Source organism: Hyperolius riggenbachi, chromosome 10 (assembly GCF_040937935.1).
Source record: "Hyperolius riggenbachi isolate aHypRig1 chromosome 10, aHypRig1.pri, whole genome shotgun sequence".
Classification (NCBI taxonomy): Eukaryota; Metazoa; Chordata; class Amphibia; order Anura; family Hyperoliidae; genus Hyperolius; species Hyperolius riggenbachi.
Window position 1 is genome coordinate 273187898 of NC_090655.1, and position 19995 is coordinate 273207892.

Below are 19995 nucleotides of genomic sequence, written 5' to 3' on the forward strand. Positions count from 1 at the left end.
CATAAATAGGTTTGCATAGGAGGGGGCCACATTAGAACCCATGGCAGTCCCTCATACTTGTCCAAAGAACCGCCCACGAAACTCAAAATAAATCTCTTTTAGAACAATATCCAATAATTGCATAAAAAATCTGCGTTGTGGGTACCTGCAGTCTGTCTGGGTCATGATGTACCAGTCCACCGCCTCTACACCCCAATCGTGAGGGATGGAGGTGTAGAGGCTCTCGACATCTAACATGACCAAGGCCACGTCTTCATCAAGAGGTGGTAAAGTCATCAACTTAGTCAGAAACACATTAGTGTCCCTCAAAAAGGAGTCAAGAGTGTGTACAACAGGCTGTAAAAGTTTATCTAAATATCTTGCCAGGGGTACAAAAACAGATCCCACTCCCTCCACAATCGGTCGTCCAGGTGGACAATGTAATGTCTTATGGATCTTTGGAAGAACATACATATGTGGCGTAGTGGTATTTTTCTCTTGTAAAAAATTAAACAATGGTTCATCAATAACATCCCTGGCAAGAGCATCTTTCAAAACACCCAAAATAGACCTTTGTATTCTAGGTAGGATCACACTGTAATTCCACATAAACACTGGTATCAGAAAGCTGTCTTTCAATTTCCCCAATATATTGGCATCGATCCCACACAACCACAGCTCCCCCTTTATCCGCAGGACAGATAACAATTTCACTGTTGTTTTGTAAAGCTCTGAGGGCTTGGTTTTAACTTTTGGACAAATTATGGGACACACGGAACAGTCCGCTCTTAAAGTCCTGTTCAATAGTAAATAAATCTTCCGTTACTCTAGCAATATAATTGTCAATCAAGACATGACTAGAAGGTGTAAATGTACTCGAATTGCGCAAACCTGAGTCTTTAAGGCGCAATGCATTGCCACCTGCATTGCTAGTGTGTCTTCTAGCAGAAACATCAGGAATTGTGTTAAAAAAATGTTTCAATTTCAGTGAATGGAAGAACCGAAACAAATCCTGTTCAAGTTTAAAAAAATCAGGCAAAAAAGTGGGACTAAAGGATAGGCCAAAATTAAGTACTCGGTCCTCAACCTCTTGAAGTATGCCCACCCCAACCTCTACTCTGCGCAATATTTAACAAGTATTTCCACCCCAACCTCTGCTCTGCCCAATATATAACAAGTATGTCAACTCCGACCTCTGCTCTGCCCAATATATAACAAGTATCTCCACCCCAACCTCTGCTTTGCCCAATATATAACAAGTATGTCCACCCCGACCTCTGCTCTGCCCAATATATAACAAGTATGGCCACCCCGACCTCTGCTCTGCCCAATATATAACAAGTATGTCCACCCCGACCTCTGCTCTGCCCAATATATAACAAGTATGTCCACCCCGACCTCTGCTCCGCCCAAAATATAACAAGTGTGTCCACCCTGACCTCTGCTCTGCCCAATATATAACAAGTATGTCCACCCCGACCTCTGCTCCACCCAATATATAACAAGTATGTCCACCCCGACCTCTGCTCTGCCCAATATATAACAAGTATGTCCACCCCGACCTCTGCTCTGCCCAATATATAACAAGTATGTCCACCCCAACCTCTGCTCTGCCCAATATATAACAAGTATGTCCACCCCGACCTCTGCTCTGCCCAATATATAACAAGTATGTCCACCCCGACCTCTGCTCTGCCCAATATATAATAAGTATGTCCACCCCAACCTCTGCTCTGCCCAATATATAACAAGTATGTCCACCCCGACCTCTGCTCCGCCCAATATATAACAAGTATGGCCACCCCGACCTCTGCTCCGCCCAAAATATAACAAGTATGTCCACCCCGACCTCTACTCTGCCCAATATATAACAAGTATGTCCACCCCGACCTCTGCTCTGCCCAATATATAACAAGTATGTCCACCCCGACCTCTGCTCTGCCCAATATATAACAAGTATGTCCACCCCAACCTCTGCTCTGCCAAATATATGTCCACCCCGACCTCTGCTCTGCCTAATGCTGGGGATACATGGTACGTTTCTGTAACGTGTATCGACCAGCTGATCCGGCCAGCTGATAATATCCAGCTGGCCCGATCATGCCGCTCGACCCCCGCCGGTGGACAATGGCAGGGAATCGAGCCGTGATAAGGAAGTGCCGGCGGGGACGAGCGGCAATCGATCCACGCGCACGCGGGGACGAGCGGGGATGCGCCGGCATCGAGCCGCTGGCTCGATCCGGCGCAATAAACGAGCCGTGTATGCACGGCATAATATATATATATATATATATATATATATAAGTATGTCCACTCTGACCTCTGCTCTGCCCAATATATAACAAGTATGTCCACCTGACCTCTGCTCTGCCCAATATATAACAAGTATGTCCACCCGACCTCTGCTCTGCCCAATATATAACAAGTATGTCCACCTGACCTCTGCTCTGCCCAATATATAACAAGTATGTCCACCCGAACCTCTGCACTGCCCAATATATAACAAGTATCCACCCCGACCTCTGCTCTGCCCAATATATAACAAGTATGTCCACCCCGACCTCTGCTCTGCCCAATATATAACAAGTGTGTCCACCCCGACCTCTGCTCTGCCCAATATATAACAAGTATGTCCACCCCGACCTCTGCTCTGCCCAATATATAATAAGTATGTCCACCCCAACCTCTGCTCTGCCCAATATATAATAAGTATGTCCACCCGAACCTCTGCACTGCCCAATATATAACAAGTATCCACCCTGACCTCTGCTCTGCCCAATATATAACAAGTGTGTCCACCCCAACCTCTGCTCTGCCCAATATATAACAAGTATGTCCACCCAGACCTCTGCTCTGCCCAATATATAACAAGTATGTCCACCCCGACCTCTGCTCTTCCCAATATATAACAAGTATGTCCACCCCGACCTCTGCTCTGCCCAATATATAACAAGTATGTCCACCCCGACCTCTGCTCCGCCCAATATATAACAAGTATGTCCACCCGACCTCTGCTCCGCCCAATATATAACAAGTATGTCCACCCGACCTCTGCCCTGCCCAATATATAACAAGTATGTCCACACCGACCTCTGCTCTGTCCAATATATAACAAGTATGTCCACCCCGACCTCTGCTCTGCCCAATATATAACAAGTATGTCCACCCGACCTCTGCTCTGCCCAATATATAAGAAGTATGTCCACCCCGACCTCTGCTCTGCCCAATATATAACAAGTATGTCCACCCCGACCTCTGCTCTGCCCAATATATAACAAGTATGTCCACCCCGACCTCTGCTCTTCCCAATATATAACAAGTATGTCCACCCCGACCTCTGCTCTGCCCAATATATAACAAGTATGTCCACCCCGACCTCTGCTCTTCCCAATATATAACAAGTATGTCCACCCCGACCTCTGCTCTGTCCAATATATAACAAGTATGTCCACCCCGACCTCTGCTCTTCCCAATATATAACAAGTATGTCCACCCGACCTCTGCCCTGCCCAATATATAACAAGTATGTCCACACCGACCTCTGCTCTGACCAATATATAACAAGTATGTCCACCCCGACCTCTGCTCTGCCCAATATATAACAAGCATGTCCACCCCGACCTCTGCTCTGCCCAATATATAACAAGTATGTCCACCCCGACCTCTGCTCTGACCAATATATAACAAGTATGTCCACCCCGACCTCTGCTCTGCCCAATATATAACAAGTATGTCCACCCCGACCTCTGCTCCGCCCAATATATAACAAGTATGTCCACCCGACCTCTGCTCCGCCCAATATATAACAAGTATGTCCACCCGACCTCTGCCCTGCCCAATATATAACAAGTATGTCCACACCGACCTCTGCTCTGTCCAATATATAACAAGTATGTCCACCCCGACCTCTGCTCTGCCCAATATATAACAAGTATGTCCACCCGACCTCTGCTCTCCCAATATATAACAAGTATGCCCACCCCAACCTCTGCTCTCCCAATATATAACAAGTATGTCCACCCGACCTCTGCTCTGCCCAATATATAAGAAGTATGTCCACCCCGACCTCTGCTCTGCCCAATATATAACAAGTATGTCCACCCCGACCTCTGCTCTGCCCAATATATAACAAGTATGTCCACCCCGACCTCTGCTCTTCCCAATATATAACAAGTATGTCCACCCCGACCTCTGCTCTTCCCAATATATAACAAGTATGTCCACCCCGACCTCTGCTCTGCCCAATATATAACAAGTATGTCCACCCCGACCTCTGCTCTGCCCAATATATAACAAGTATGTCCACCCCGACCTCTGCTCTTCCCAATATATAACAAGTATGTCCACCCTGACCTCTGCTCTGTCCAATATATAACAAGTATGTCCACCCCGACCTCTGCTCTTCCCAATATATAACAAGTATGTCCACCCCGACCTCTGCTCTGCCCAATATATAACAAGTATGTCCACCCCGACCTCTGCTCCGCCCAATATATGACAAGTATGTCCACCCGACCTCTGCTCCGCCCAATATATAACAAGTATGTCCACCCGACCTCTGCCCTGCCCAATATATAACAAGTATGTCCACACCGACCTCTGCTCTGACCAATATATAACAAGTATGTCCACCCCGACCTCTGCTCTGCCCAATATATAACAAGCATGTCCACCCCGACCTCTGTTCTGCCCAATATATAACAAGTATGTCCACCCCGACCTCTGCTCTGACCAATATATAACAAGTATGTCCACCCCAACCTCTGCTCTGCCCAATATATAACAAGTATGTCCACCCCGACCTCTGCTCTGCCCAATATATAACAAGTATGTCCACCCCGACCTCTGCTCTCCCAATATATAACAAATATGTCCACCCCGACCTCTGCTCTGCCCAATATATAAGAAGTATGTCCACCCCGACCTCTGCTCTGCCCAATATATAACAAGTATGTCCACCCCGACCTCAGCTCTGCCCAATATCAGAGCCGGCCTTTGGGGGTGGCAAGTGGGGCAATCGCCCCAGGCCCCGCGCCTGAGGAGGCCCCGCACCCTCTGCAGTGCTGGGGAGAGCGGGCATGTCTTTACCGATGCTCACACTGAGTCACAGCTACCATCTATTTCCTCTCCCGGCATCTGTATATTGGTAACAGCGCCCCCTATGATGACGTGACCGCATGTCACCACAGGGGGGCACTGTTACCAATACACAGATGCTGGGAAAGGAACTAGATGGTAGCTGTGACTCAGTGTGAGCATCGGTAAAGACACGTGAGTTTTAACAACTATGCCCGCTCCCCACCGCTGCAGCCTTCTTGCTATCTAAATCTAACCTATACTGCAGGCTGGCACCTATCTAACCTATACTGCAGGCTGGCACCTATCTAATCTATACTGCATACTGGCACCTATCTAATCTATACTGCAGGCTGGCACCTATCTAATCTATACTGCAGGCTGGCACCTATCTAATCTATACTGCAGGCACCTATCTAACCTATACTGCAGGCTGGCACCCATCTAATCTATACTGCGGGGTACCTACCTAACTAATCTATACTGCAGCCACCTATCTAACCTATACTTCAGGCTGGCACCTATCTAATCTATACTGCGGGCACCTATCTAATCTATACTGCAGGTACCTATCTAATCTGTACTGCAGACTGGCACCTATTTAATCTATACTGCAGGCACGTATCTAATATGTACTGTGGGGTACCTACCTAACTAATCTATACTGCAGGCACCTATCTAATCTATACTGCAGGGTACCTACCTACCTATCTAATCTGTACTGCGGGGCACCTACCTGTCTAATCTATACTGTGGGGCACCTACCTATCTAACCTATACTGGAGGCACCTACCTATCTAACCTATACAGAGTGTGTGCTTCCACAACGTGTGTATCCACAGTATATGTCTCTAGGCCCCGCATATGACAGTCGCCCCAGGCCCCGCGTACTCTAAGGCCACCTCTGCCCAATATATAACAAGTATGACCACCCCGGCCTCTGCTCTGCCCAATATATAACAAGTATGTCCACCCCGACCTCTGCTCTGCCCAATATATAACAAATATGTCCACCCGACCTCTGCTCTGCCCAATATATAACAAATATGTCCACCCGACCTCTGCTCTGCCCAATATATAACAACAATCACACAATTACCTCTCCCAGCCGTGTGATCCCTCTATATCCGACCGTGGAACTTCATTTCCTGATAATACATCACTTCCTGTGATTACGATCGCCATCTAGTGGTGAATAGACTAACTGCAGCCTCTGTGTGTGGAAACACCTGGACTCATCCATATAATACAATAAGAATTTAATTTTTTTTCTGTCACTGAACAACAATCTACAGATGTATCATGTTTTGTAATAATTATTAATCATATTTATGTTATTATCATTATTATTATTATTATTATTATTATTATCATCCCCCAGGTAGTTGCTGGACATGTGAAGGTACCATATGGATGTGGCTCCATGGTTACAGTGAATCAGCTCATTTCAGCGCTACGCTGATCATAGCTCCCAACCATAGGTGATTTTACATTGTTTGAAGGAGAAGATTGCATCACTGTATGATTCACTGGTTTGACCTTGCTTGTATGACTATCTGTTGCCTATCGATATCTGGTTCACTTGCCTTGTATGTATACAGTGGGGACCGAAAGTTTGGGCAACCTTGTTAATCATCACGATTTTCCTGTATAAATTGTTGGTTGTTATGATAAAAAATGTCTGTTAAATATATCATATAGGAGACACACACAGTGATATTTGAGAAGTGAGATGAAGTTTATTGGATTTACATAAAGTGTGCAATAATTGTTTAAATAAAATTAGGCAGATGCATAAATTTGGGTACTGTTGTTATTTTATTGATTCCAAAACCTTTAGCACTAATTATTGGAACTCAAATTGGCTTGGTAATCTCAGTGACCCCTGACCTACATACACAGGCGAATCCAATTATGAGAAGAGTATTTAAGGGGGTCAAGTGTAAGTTTCCCTCCTCTTTTAATTTTTCTCTGAAGAGGAGCAACATGGGGTCTCAAAACAACTCTCAAATGACCTGAAGACAAAGATTGTTCACCATCATGGTTTAGGGGAAGGATACAGAAAGCTGTCTCAGAGATTTCAGCTGTCTGTTTCCACAGTTAGGAACATATTGAGAAAATGGAAGACCACATGCTCAGTTCAAGTTAAGGCTCAAAGTGGCAGACCAAGAAACATCTTGGATAGACAGAAGCGACAAATGGTGAGAACAGTCAGAGTCAACCCACAGACCAGCACCAAAGACCTACAACATCATCTTGCTGCAGATGAGCCCACAGTACAAACAGAGCTGCTTGAGGTATGCTAAAGCACATTTGGACAAGCCGGCTTCATTTTGGAATAAGTTGCTGCGGACTGATGAAACTAAAATTGAGTTATTTGGGCATAACAAGGGGCGTTATGCATGGAGGAAAAACACAGCATTCCAAGAAAAACACCTGCTACTTACAGTCAGTGGCGTAGCTAAGGAGCTGTGGGCCCCGATACAAGTTTTACAATGGGGCCCCCCAAGCACTCTATACATAACAATTGATACGGCGCACCAAAACCTGCCAATTGCAACTACAGTGTCAGAGGTGCAAGAAGGGGATGGGGAACAGTTTTTTAATGATTATCACTATTCAAAGTATCTATAGAAGTGATTATTATGAGCACAGGCCCAATAGAGAGCTAATATTGTAGTTGAAGAAGTACCCTTTGGGGCCCCTCTGGCCCAAGGGCCCCGATGCGGTCGCAACCTCTGCAACCCCTATTGCTACGCCCCTGCTTACAGTAAAATGCCAATAATTACACCTACCGGTAATTGGATTTCTGCGTAGCTTTCACGACAGGTGAACCATGAGATTGCTCCTCCTGCCAAGGGGACAGGAAGCACAAGATGCAATTAAATAGCCACATCTTCCTAATTGGCCTCAGTGCGTAGACTATTACCTTGACTCAGTAGGAGACTTATTGTTAGATTTGGGTGGGTATATCCACCTGTTGTGGAGGCTACGCAAAAAATCCAATTACCGGTAAGAGTAATTATTGGCTTCTGCTTGCCTTTACTCCAGGTGAATCATGAGAGTTAGAATATTAGCTCTCTTAAGGGCGGGAAAACCGCAGATAATACTTTACGAACAAACCCCAAATCTTGGTTACTCGGTAAGTCCAAATGGTAATGCTTTATGAAGGTGTCATGAGAGGACCATGTGGCAGCCTTACAAATTTGGAGTATTGCGGCAGAATTTCTTTCTGCCCAGGAAGAGGAGACAGCCCTAGTAGAGTGTGCTTTGACATTCAGAGGAGCCGGCTTACCTGCTATTTCATAAGCTTTGCTTATACATAACTTTACCCAATTACTGAGAGTACTCTTGGATGCTCTTAACCCTTTACGAGCACCCTGAAACTGAACAAATCAATGATCCTCCTTTCTCCATTCATCAGTTTTATCTAAATAAAACAAAATCATTTTTCTGACATCGAGAGAACTAAACTTTTCCTCTTTGCGGTTTGAAGGATTCGGGCAAAAGGAAGGAATGAAGAAGATTTCCTGTTCTCTATGGAAATCTGTCACAACTTTTGGAGAAACACTCGGAGGTAACTTAAAAGTGATTCTATCCGGCTGGATAGACATAAATGGTGGCTTTATGTTGAAGGCTTGTATTTCCCCAATACGCCTGGCTGTAGAAATCTCTACTAACAAACACATTTTTAGCGTTAAGTCCTTTATGGAAAGTCCCAAGGTGGAACAGTTGGTTTCTTCACCACTGGTTTCCTTTTAACCGCCTTAATAAACCTTTTAATCAAAGAATTTGAGGTAAAAGGAAAACCAAGGTATGTACCCAGGGCTCCTAACTGCATCTTAAGGGTGTTCAAATTTAGACCCATATCTAGCCCTTTCTACAAGAAATCTAGAATATTGGCAATCAAAAGCTTTACAACATTTTCTGGAGTGCGTTTGATAAATCCTGAGATAGATAGTGGAAGTGACAGGTTTCCTTGCGTGTAGCAAGGTAGAAACCATTTTCTCAGATAGGCCTTGATTCAATAATAAGCACCGCTCAAAAGCCACGCCTTCAGGTTCAGACTGGCCACTGAGGGATGGTATACTTGTCCCTGATACAGCAGATCTTCCCTGATCGGCAGGATCCAAGGTTCCTCTACTGCTAGGGAGAGTAGCAGAGGACACCAAGGCCTATTTGGCCTGTCTGGGGCGATAAGAATTATCGTGGCCCGGTCTTTGATGACTTTCTGTAGTACTCTCCCTATCAATTTCAAGGGTGGGTGAACAAACACTCTCTCCCATCCCCAGTGAAGCAGGAATGCATCTAGATAAACCGGAGAGCCTCTGGGGTTGAGGGAGAAAAATCTGTCCCAGGCAGCAAACAGGTCTATGGATGGAAGACCCCACTTGCTGCAAATCATCAGAAAGACTTCTTTGTTCAGACACCAGTTGCTCTGATTTAGCTGTTGGCAGCTTAACCAATCTGCTAGAACAATGGCCTCAATTCACTAAGCTTAACTCCTGTCTTTAATAACTCTTCTGAGCCTTTTTACAGTTATAACCATGGTGATTTAATTGTGATAACTGTAAAACAGCTCAGAAGAGTTATTAAAGACAGGAGTTAAGCTTAGTGAATTAAGGCCATTGGGCCTGATGCTATTCCAGGTGATAAGTAGCTTGCAGATTCGAGCTACTTATCACCTTGCCATCGCACGAGGATTACCGGCAAATCCTATTGCCAGTTTCACTCGCGCGATGGCCGATCGTTAGGGAGCATTATTCAGGCGAAAGCCTGAGTGATGCTCCCTATTACCGGGCGATGGGGAGCGAGGTTTACCCTGTGGTGCTGTCCATCAGCACCACGGCCTCGCTCCCCACACTTGCGCACAACCTGCCGAACATCCGCCGCCATCTTCCGCCGCTGCATCTGGGGGTCTCCTTCAATAAGGAGACCCCCAGAGCTCCTCACCGGCTGCTGCTCGTCTCCGCAACCCCCCACAAAGTTACAAAGCTACAAATTGCTTAAATTCCTTACCGCCGCTTTACACCCGTCGGCCGCCGCATTTCGCCGCAAGTCCCCGCTGTGTAATTACAGAGTACGAGTTACTGTAATTACACTCACTAATAACAGAGTCCCGGCAAATCATCTTTGAATCAGCTGCCGGGGCTCCCCATTGGTTCACAGGGTGGGGGGTTGCGGAGATGAGCGGCAGCTGGCGGGGAGCTCTGGGGGTTTCCTTATTAAAGGAGACCCCCAGATGCAGAGGTGATGTCGTGCGTTAGCATGTTTAGACCTGCTTTTTGCAGGTCTAAGCTAACGCTCATGTCTGCCGGGAAGCATTGCTTCCCGGAGGCATGCAAAGTGTAATAGGATAGGGTGTAAGGAACTTGCTGGGCGATAATATCGCCCAAGCGAGTTCTTTTAGCACCCTGCCTAGGGCTAAATGCAATTGGATCAGGCGACTTTATAGTCGCCTGATTATCGGACTCACCAGCGTTTAACACTGGCGAGTCTGACAATTGCATCAGGCCCATTGTCTTTTCCTTTGAGGTGAACCAACTTTAAGGAAAGAACCTTGTTCTCTGCCCAGCAGAAAATCTGTAGAGATAGAGGGATTAGAGGAGGACTGTGAGTCCCTCCTTGCTTGTTTATGTGAGTCACTGATGTCTGGTTGTCTGATTGAACCGTCACATTCTTGTTTACAAGCAGATTTTCCCATCTCTGTAGAGACTTCCAAATCACCAATAACTCTTTGTGATGGGACGAGAAGGACTTTTCTATTGGTGACCACCTGCCTTGGATGTATTCTCTGTTGTTAAAATCACTGGATTTTACGAGATCCAACTTACACCTTTTTGCAGGTTTTGAGTGGAAGTCCACCAGTTCAGAGAATGAATCACTGGATCTGACAAATATATCTTTTGGTCTAGATCCTCCCGTCTGCCCGACCGCTGACACAGTATTGTCAGTTGAAAGGTTCTGTAATTTGCCTGAGCCCAGGCCACGGCTGGAATACATGCCGAAAACTTGCCTAGAAGAGCCATAGCTTGTCGTACTGTGACAGACTTTGCTCTCAGAAGTTCCTGAGTGCAATTGATCACTTGATCCAATTTCTTTTGTGGAAGACAGGAGATCTGATTCACTGTGTCCAGTGACACCCCAAGGAATTATTCTCTCTGATGTGGTGTAAGGTCAGATTTCTTTAGATTCAAAATCCATCCCAGGTCCTTCAGAGCTGTCAGAAACATCTGAATATGTTCTTGGAGAGTTTCCTAGGTTTTTGCAGCTATCAGCAGATCGTCTAGGTAAGGTACTAGAATGATCTTCTACATTCTCAGATGTGCTGCAACCTCTATCATGATCTTTGTAAAGATTCCGGGAGCACTTGAAATCCCAAATGGGAGTGCCTTGAACTGCATGTGAAGGACCTGGGATCGAGTGCAAACTCCTGATCTCAAGTATTTCCAGTGAGCCGGCAGAATTGGTACGTGATAATATGCGTCCATGAGATCTATGGACACCATGAAGTAATCCTTCCCCAGAAGCTGAATCGTGGAAGAAATTGATTCCATGCAAAACTTTTTGTATTGTACAAAACGATTCAGAAACCGAAGATTTACAATCAGGTGAAAATCGGCGTTCGGTTTCGGAACCAGGAAGAGGGTTGAGTAAAAACCCTTTCCTCTTTCCTGAACTGGAACCTTTTCCACTACACCCTTCTGAAAAAGACTTTTCACAGCGTCTTCCATAGCAGCCTGCTTCACTGGGGACTGCAGAAAGCTCGTTAACATGAAAATTCTTGGAGGTTTTCTGGAAAATTGTATTCTGTACCTTTCTTTGATTGTTTGGCAGATGTAGGACACGGGGTAAGCCGCTGTGGAGGTCGATGACGCCATGGCGACGGGGGAAGCCCTCATGGAAATCAGGTTTAGAATGGGATTTCCTGATGCGCCTGATCGCCGGAGGCGATCGGAGAGGGTAGGGGGATGCCACTGCTCTGCGGCTATCATGTAGCTAGCGCTAGTTCAAAAGGACGCTGTCGGCGTTCTATGTCAGGATCTGGATCTGCCTTTCCTTGTGACGGAAGTCCGGTAATGCCACCAGTGACAACTTCTGCCCGAGCCTCCGTCATATAGCGCCGCCCTCTGCTCCAGTGCTGAGTATACAGCCGCAAGCGGAGGTGTATTTAGACCCTCAGAGATGCGTCTGCATATGCCAGATCCCTCCACCAGCCACAGCTTACCCCGATCCCTGCGCCACTCTTACTCTGGATCGCCTGCGGGTTTTCCTATCTCGGCCCCCCGCAGGCAGGCATGGATGGCTGGCCTTACCCTTGGGCCTCCCGCAGCCCAGAGATTGCATCCTGTCTGTCCAAGGGACAGGAAAGCACTGAGGCTAGGTAGGAGGATGTGGCTATTTAATTGCATCTTGTGCTTCCTGTCCCCTTGGCAGGCGGGGCAATCTCATGGTTCACCTGGAGTGGAGGCAAGCAGAAATGGTGGTGGTTCCATCATGTGGCCAGTGCAGGGACTGGGAATCTTGTCAAAGTTGAGGGACGCATGGATTCCACTCAGTATCAGCAGATTCTGGAGACTAATGTCCAGGAATCAGTGACAAAGCTGAAGCTGCGCTTTGAGTCCCACACTGTGTGTGTCTCCTTTATGATATGATTATCTGAAATTTTTAACTGTAACAACCAACGATTTATACAGGAAAATCATGACTATTAACAAGGTTGCCAAAACGTTCGCACCCGACTGTATATAGTTTGGACATTCCTTCTCATTCAAAGAGTTTTCTTTATTTTCATGACTATGGACATTGCAGATTCACACTGAAGGCATCCAAACTATGAATTAACACATGTGGAAGTATACAATGTAGTAGAGATAACCAAAAAGTGTGAAACAACTGAAAATGTGTCATATTCTAGGTTCTTCATAGGCTATGATTAAGGAGCCTTTCTGAGCTCCGATACGCATGAGCCTTGTGTGTATTTATTATTGTGTCAATAAAATTGAAGAAATCTTTTATACCCTACCCATGGTGTAGCGGAACATTTTTCGTTAGCTGCTGCTACAAAGAAACTGGCTCACATGCGGACCGCCCCAGGAAAGGAAGACATCTGCTGCGGAGGACAAGTTCATCCGAGTCACCAACCTCAGAAATCACAGGTTAACAGCAGCTCAGATTAGAGACCAGGTCAATGCCACACAGAGTTCTAGCAGCAGACACATCTCTAGGACAACTGTTAAGAGGAGACTGTGTGAATCAGGCCTTCATGGTAGAATATCTGCTAAGAAACCATTGCTAAGGACAGACAACAAGCAGAAGAGACTTGTTTGGGCTAAAGAACACAAGGAATGGACATTAGACCAGTGGAAATCTGTGTTTTGGTCTGTTGAGTGCAAATTTGAGAATTTTTTGTTCCAACCACAGTGTCCTTGTGCGACGGAGAAAAGTTGAACCTGGTTCCCACCGTGAAGCAGGGAGGAGGAGGTGTGACAGTGTGGGGGTGCTTTGCTGGTGACACTGTTGGGGATTTATTCAAAATTAAAGGCATACTGAACCAGCATGGCTACCACAGCATCTTGAACCGGCATGCTATTCCATTTGGTTTGCGTTTAGTTGGACCATCATTTATTTTTCAACAGGACACTGACCCCAAACACACCTCCACGCTGTGTAAGGGCTATTTGACCAGAAAGGAGAGTGATGGGGTGCTGTGCTAGATGACCTGACCTCCACAGTCACCAGACCTGAACCCAATCGAGATAGTTTGGGGTGAGCTGGACTGCAGAGTGAAGGCAAAAGGGCCAACAAGTGCTAAGCATCTCTGGGAACTCCAAGACTGTTGGAAGACCAATTCAGGTGACTACCTCTGGAAGCTCATCAAGAGAATGCCAAGAGTGTGCAAAGCAGTAATCAAAGCAAAAGGTGGCTACTTTGAATAACCTAGAATATGACATATTTTCAGTTGTTTCACACTTTTTGGTTCTGTACTATACTTCCACATATGTTAATTCATAGTTTGGATGCCTTCAGTGTGAATCTGAATATATATATGGAAGCCAGAAGTTTGTTTTTAGTTTACCTGTATTGGCAGCATCTATACCTTGCTACCTGTACTGGCTGCACCTAAATCTGGCTACCTGTGCTGGCTGCACCTATATCTGGCTACCTGTACTGGCTTCACCTATATCTGGCTACCTGTACTGGCGGCACTTACTGTATATCTGGCTAACTGTACTGGCTGCACCTATATCTGGCTACCTGTACTGGCTGCAGCTATATCTGGCTACCTGTACTGGAGCACCTATATCTGGCTACCTGTGCTGGCTGCACCTATATTTGGCTACCTGTACTGGAGCACCTATTACAGGAATCTTCCAGATATATATAGTTTTCACCAGATATATAGGGCACCTCTTACAGTGTTTTTAGTTGAGCCATAACCCTTCCAGGCCAATATTGCAAACGCCGGTGTTTCCAATATATCCAAGGAGTGCGACCAACCAAAACCTGCTGAGCAGACCTGGGATACCGAGCAGGAATGGTTATTTTCCCATAGGTGCATATGGTGCTTGCAAGAACTGCAACCCACCCTTGTGAGCATAATACTTACACCGTTTACATAAATCTGTACAGACGTTACTGCACCGTTGGGCTCCTGGTCTCTCTCATTTGGAAACTTGAGGCGTTATTGACCACCAGGAATCATATCAGCTTCTTTGCCAATACAGGGAGCCAGGTATACGTGCAGCCAGTATAGGTAGCCTGGAATCGGTGCGGCCAGTACAGGTAGCCAGGTATACGTGCAGCCAGTATAGGTAGCCTGGAATAGGTGTGGCCAGTACAGGTAGCCATTTATAGGTGCAGCCAGTTTAGGTAGCCTAGAATAGGTGCCGCCAGTACAGGTAGCCTAGAATAGATGTAGCCAAAATGGGTAGCCAGGAATAGGTGCCACCAGTATAGGTAGCCAGGAATAGGTGCCCCGGTATAGGTAGCAGGTATAGGTGCCCTAATATAGGTAGTAAGTATAGATGCCCACAGTATAGGTAGCAGGAATAGTTGCCCCAGTATACTTAGTAGGTATAGGATTCCCCAGTATAGGTTGAAGGATCCACATAAAGTTTCATGCCAAAATATTAATACGAACAAGGCAATTCCAGCTTTTAAAGCCTCTGTGAGGGGGATGAACTTAAAATAATGGAAACGGGTATTACAAGGAGTACGCATTCATGCGCGCAAGTCTAGTTCTTTATTAGGCCGTGTGGACGCAAAGTGTTTAGCCTGTAAATCCACATGGCCTCCTTACAATACAATAAGTCATCATAGTCTTGCAGAGATGGACAGCTTGTATATTCCCTTTACTGCAGTGGCCCCAGGATCCCCACCATGGGAATCTGCATAATGGACAGCAAGTCAACTTTCCATATTTCCATCTTCAATGTTCCTTATATGTTCCAAATCCCGGTCCTATAACATCCTTTTGGTTTTGCCTATATATTTTAATCCACAGGGACTCTGTATCTGTTAAGCTTGGAGGTGTAATCTCCACAGTCAGCATGCAACACATAAGCTGACGTGAAGGAGGTACACACACCAGCACAAGGAATCAGGATATCCCCAGTTTAGTGGAGGAGAGGACTGACTCCAATAGGAGATTGTGGCGCACAGAGCTGGTGCAGATCCGAACAGCCACAAACAACACTTTCGTAATAACGTCTCAGCGCAAAGTAGCGCTGAGCGCATAAACCAGGACTGAGGAGATCAGGACAGGTAGACAGAATGAACGCTTGCTTAACTAGCCACTACTTAGTGACAGCAAGCGTCCACAATAAAACAGACTGGAATGAGGTTGCCAATGCGTTTGCAGCAATGGCGTGCCTCACAAAGACAGGACAGGATAGCCAGGAAATAGCAGGATCAAGATAGATGAACGTAACACAGATAAATATACAATAAGTATGATTTCCTAGCGTATTACAATTACAGCTATCAATTAAACTATTTGTAACGTCTGACTAACATATGTATATATCGGCAATGAACCGATATATGACATAAGCAGGAACTCTGACTAAGACTGGAGTAATACAGGGAACAGGACTCAGAAGGATTCGCTATCTCTTCGCAGAGATGAATGCAATCCACAAACAGGACCAGGAACAGGATAACTAGCTCAGCGTGCTGGAACGCTGACTAACGGAACACAGGATATAAACAGTTCGTGTACGTATATATCAGCGACACTGATGTATCAACGTAACACGAATACAAGGAAAATAATAAACGTGCAAGTATGCGTATATATTGGCGATGAACCAATATATGACACAAGACAAGCAAAGTAACAACTTCTAGAACAAGAGCAGAACTAGGAGGACTCGCTGACCCCTTCGCAGGAGTCAGCGCAGTCCACATGGACCAGGAACGAGGTGGGGCACGAGCAGAGTAACAGACTGAATCTGAGACTATGGTAGCCCATCAAGCATTGCAGGAAGCAGTTCTTTATACTGAGGTCATCCAATGGGAGCAGACCTGCAGATTCCCACACAAGTGAATGGTAATTAATCACAGGCTGACAGCAGGAAAAGGCAGACAATGATATGCAGCCTGCAGGAAAGGGATTGCCCCTCCATTGCAGCAGACAATGTTTGTTTACACAAAAGCATATTAAACTGTCATTAACTTCAGAGCGACTGCAGATGGAATCAGCAACTAGTTTAAGTGCAAACCAAACTATGCAAGAAAATGTATGTAATGACATCAGAACTGCTTGGGTTACAATACCACTGCAGCCAGCAGTAAACGCTGCAGACATGATCATAACATTACCCCCCCTCCTTAAAAGCGGATACCAGACGCTTTTCAAAACTGAAATTCCTAACAAAACAATCTGACTGATAATTCATGATGACCGGGACAGCCCGGCAAGACCAAATTCCAGAATCAGTCCCCACAAGACTGGACCCATCAGAACCAGAACCTACAGAACCATGCCCGTCAGCACTACAAGCCTCAGTGTGATACCCATCAGAACCACGACTTCCAGAAAAAAGCCCCCAGAAACTCTCTGAGCGATACCCACCGCCTTCCCGGGACTGTCCAAAAACGCCAAAGCCTTTGCAATGCCCACCGGAACTGTCCCTACCAACACAAAACCCACCGTTGAACCAGTCCAAGGTACCAGGACAAGTTTCCTCAGAGATCTCTCAGAACACTTGGAAGCTCCAAAGAGATCCCCACAGGTCAGAACGCCCCTTAGGCTCACATGGAGAACCATCAAGAACCCCTATGGAACCCAGGGCAACTCTAGAGTCAGGGTCACAAGGACAAACATCAAGATCAGGGTTTTTAGGGACCAGAACCATCTCCGGGCATGCAGGCCAACCGGCAACATCAGAACATGTCTCCACTAGGGAAGCGTGTGAGCACGCTAACACAGACACATCTGGGCACTCTGGCATACGAAGCACATCTGGGCACACCGGCACAAGAGAGACTTCTGGGCATGTCAAGGAACTGCGAACCTGAAAGTCAGTCAAGGTAGGACCGAAACCAGGACTGGGCAAAAAAAAATCATCATGACTAGACTTCACAGTTACTGGATTCTCACTAAAAAATGCAGGATCAGACTTAGATGTCTCTGATTCCAGCAAGGTTATTAACAAATCATGTTCAGGGGCATTTACAAGACAGGACAAATCTTCTGATGTATGCACCGAACTAGACAGGGTTCCCATAACTTCTTCTGGACTAGACAGAGACTCATCAAATACACTGGATTGGAGCTCATGAAGGGTTGCAAAACAAGTCAGTAGTGCAGCAATCCCCACTGAACTAGGCAAAACTGAGTAACTCACTGGACAGAAAGGGGACTCTGGAACTTCTGCCACACCGGCCAGAGAACCAGAATTTTCCAGGATACAGGGCTGGGTTTCAGAAACACTCATTAACCCGGACTGAAATTCTGAGATTTCTATTATTTTTTCCAGCGAGTCAGAATTATCCATGTTACAGGGCAAGACTTTTGAAACATTCAGAGGACAGGGCTGGAGTTCCTCGGCTGTTACAACACTGGAGAGGGACTCAACAACATTGGTTAAATCAGACTGTGTACAGGGCAAGGTATCTAACACACTTGCTGACGAGGACAATATTTCAATGGCTTCTGCTTCGCTGGGCAGAAATTCATCAAGTTTTATTAGAGCAGACTGTAATTCCAAAACAGCTGCTAGACAAGTGAATATTACTGCAACACCAACTGAGGTAAGCAGTGCCTCAGACTCCTCTGCTAGAGGGTTTGAAGTATCCAAAGTACTGGGTGAAGCATAAGACTCTGTGACCACAGCTTCACTGGACAGGATCACTGAACAGTCCATATTGCAGGGCAAAACCATGGAAGCACCTGCTGGACAGCATAATGATTCTGTGACCTGAGTTTCATTGGAGAGATCTACTGCACAATTCATGGTACAGGGCAAATTCACTGGAACATTTTCTGAACACGGCAATAACTCTGCGATTTCGGATTCACATAGCAGACGCTCTGAGTCATTCACGAAGCTAGAGCGAGGTGTAGAAACAGGAAGATCAAAACACAATGTTTGCGCATCTAAATCACCATTCAATTGTGAAATTGGAAAATTCAGATGCTGGGGTTCTGAGGTTTCTGGACAGGATTGCTGGGACTCGGAAACTGATGTAGTGCATCTATTGGCATCTGCTGGATCAGACAGGAGTTGAACTTTATTAACACAGGTAATTTCTGCAGAAGTGTTTGCAGAGACAGGCAAGATTTTTCTGGTGTCTGTTTCACTGAACAAAGACTCATGAGTACTGGCTAGGCTGGACTCAGAAGTCAGCAGGACCTCTGGATTCTCTGATGAGAAATTTGTGCAGGGCAAAGTTAAGAAAGTATCAGTGGCTTCTGTTTTACTGGGAAGTAACACTGAGTTATCCATGGTACAGGGTGGAGTTACAGGAACATTCACAAGACATGGCAGGGACTCAGTAACTGGAGAAGTGGGACAGTCTCCAATTGACAGTGTGTCTTCCCTGGTATCAACTGATTGAATCGCATAAAAATCGTCCAAAATCATTTTCCACACATCGATCAATGGAGCCACAAGGTCATACCCACACACACCAGTTTTTATTAGGTTATAGGCAGACTTAATGCATGCATTCAATACTAATTCACTTTTTGCACTGTAAAACTGACAAAATGAACTTGCATCTCTCCTTTCTCAAATGGAGCATCCCATGCATATTTAACAGCTGAGCATTCCGGCTGATCATAGTTTGCAAATGTGTTAGTGGCAGAAACATACATTGGGTTATTTAGCAGGTGATTGGCCGATTTCTTATTCCTAAGGATCTCCAATACCTGTAGCAAGTGTTGAACTGTAGTGTATGCAAATTTCCCTTGCTGCACGAATAAATTGATCTGTTCAATACTCTGTAATATATCTTCATAATCATATTCAGATAATTCATTTAAACAAGAACTTTTATTTTCCCTGGCTAGCAATGAAAGTTCATTAGTAGTTTCATAGGTCCATTTGACTCCCCTGAATGGTGACTGAATTTCATTATCTGCTACTGGCGGAGTCTCATTACAGATCTGATGCGCAGTCGCCAAGGGCAACGACTTCGCTGATTGTAACGCTTTTCTTTTGGAGCGTTTACGTTTGGCTTTAGACCCTGCTGCCTTAGCAGAAGAAAAGTTATCAGAACAATTATCTGCTTGCTGATTATTTTTGTAGGCAGTAGAAGGAGCAGCTGATTGACAAGCTGCCAGGAGCTTATCAAAAGGGCTAGGCAAATCGGTTTTGCGCAGCCAGTTATGGATCACAAACGCTAGAAATTCCAGTGGTCTCTCTTTTAAATTGGTATGATCCAAGACATCGTAGGCCCACTGAAACAATCTTCCCTTAAATAAAACAT

At 45.6% G+C, this 19995-nt stretch overlaps 1 protein-coding gene across 1 annotated transcript in view; it reads right to left on the reverse strand.

Annotated features, from left to right (window-relative positions):
- Positions 1–19995, reverse strand: part of LOC137537206 (zinc finger protein 91-like) — a 69785-nt gene that overhangs the window by 19678 nt on the left and 30112 nt on the right. Inside the window, exons 5-6 of the mRNA XM_068259312.1 lie at positions 10532–11153; positions 146–304 (exon numbers count right to left, since the gene is read on the reverse strand). Coding sequence (XP_068115413.1) covers positions 146–304; positions 10532–11153 — 781 coding nt within the window. The remainder of the gene's footprint in view (positions 1–145; positions 305–10531; positions 11154–19995) is intronic.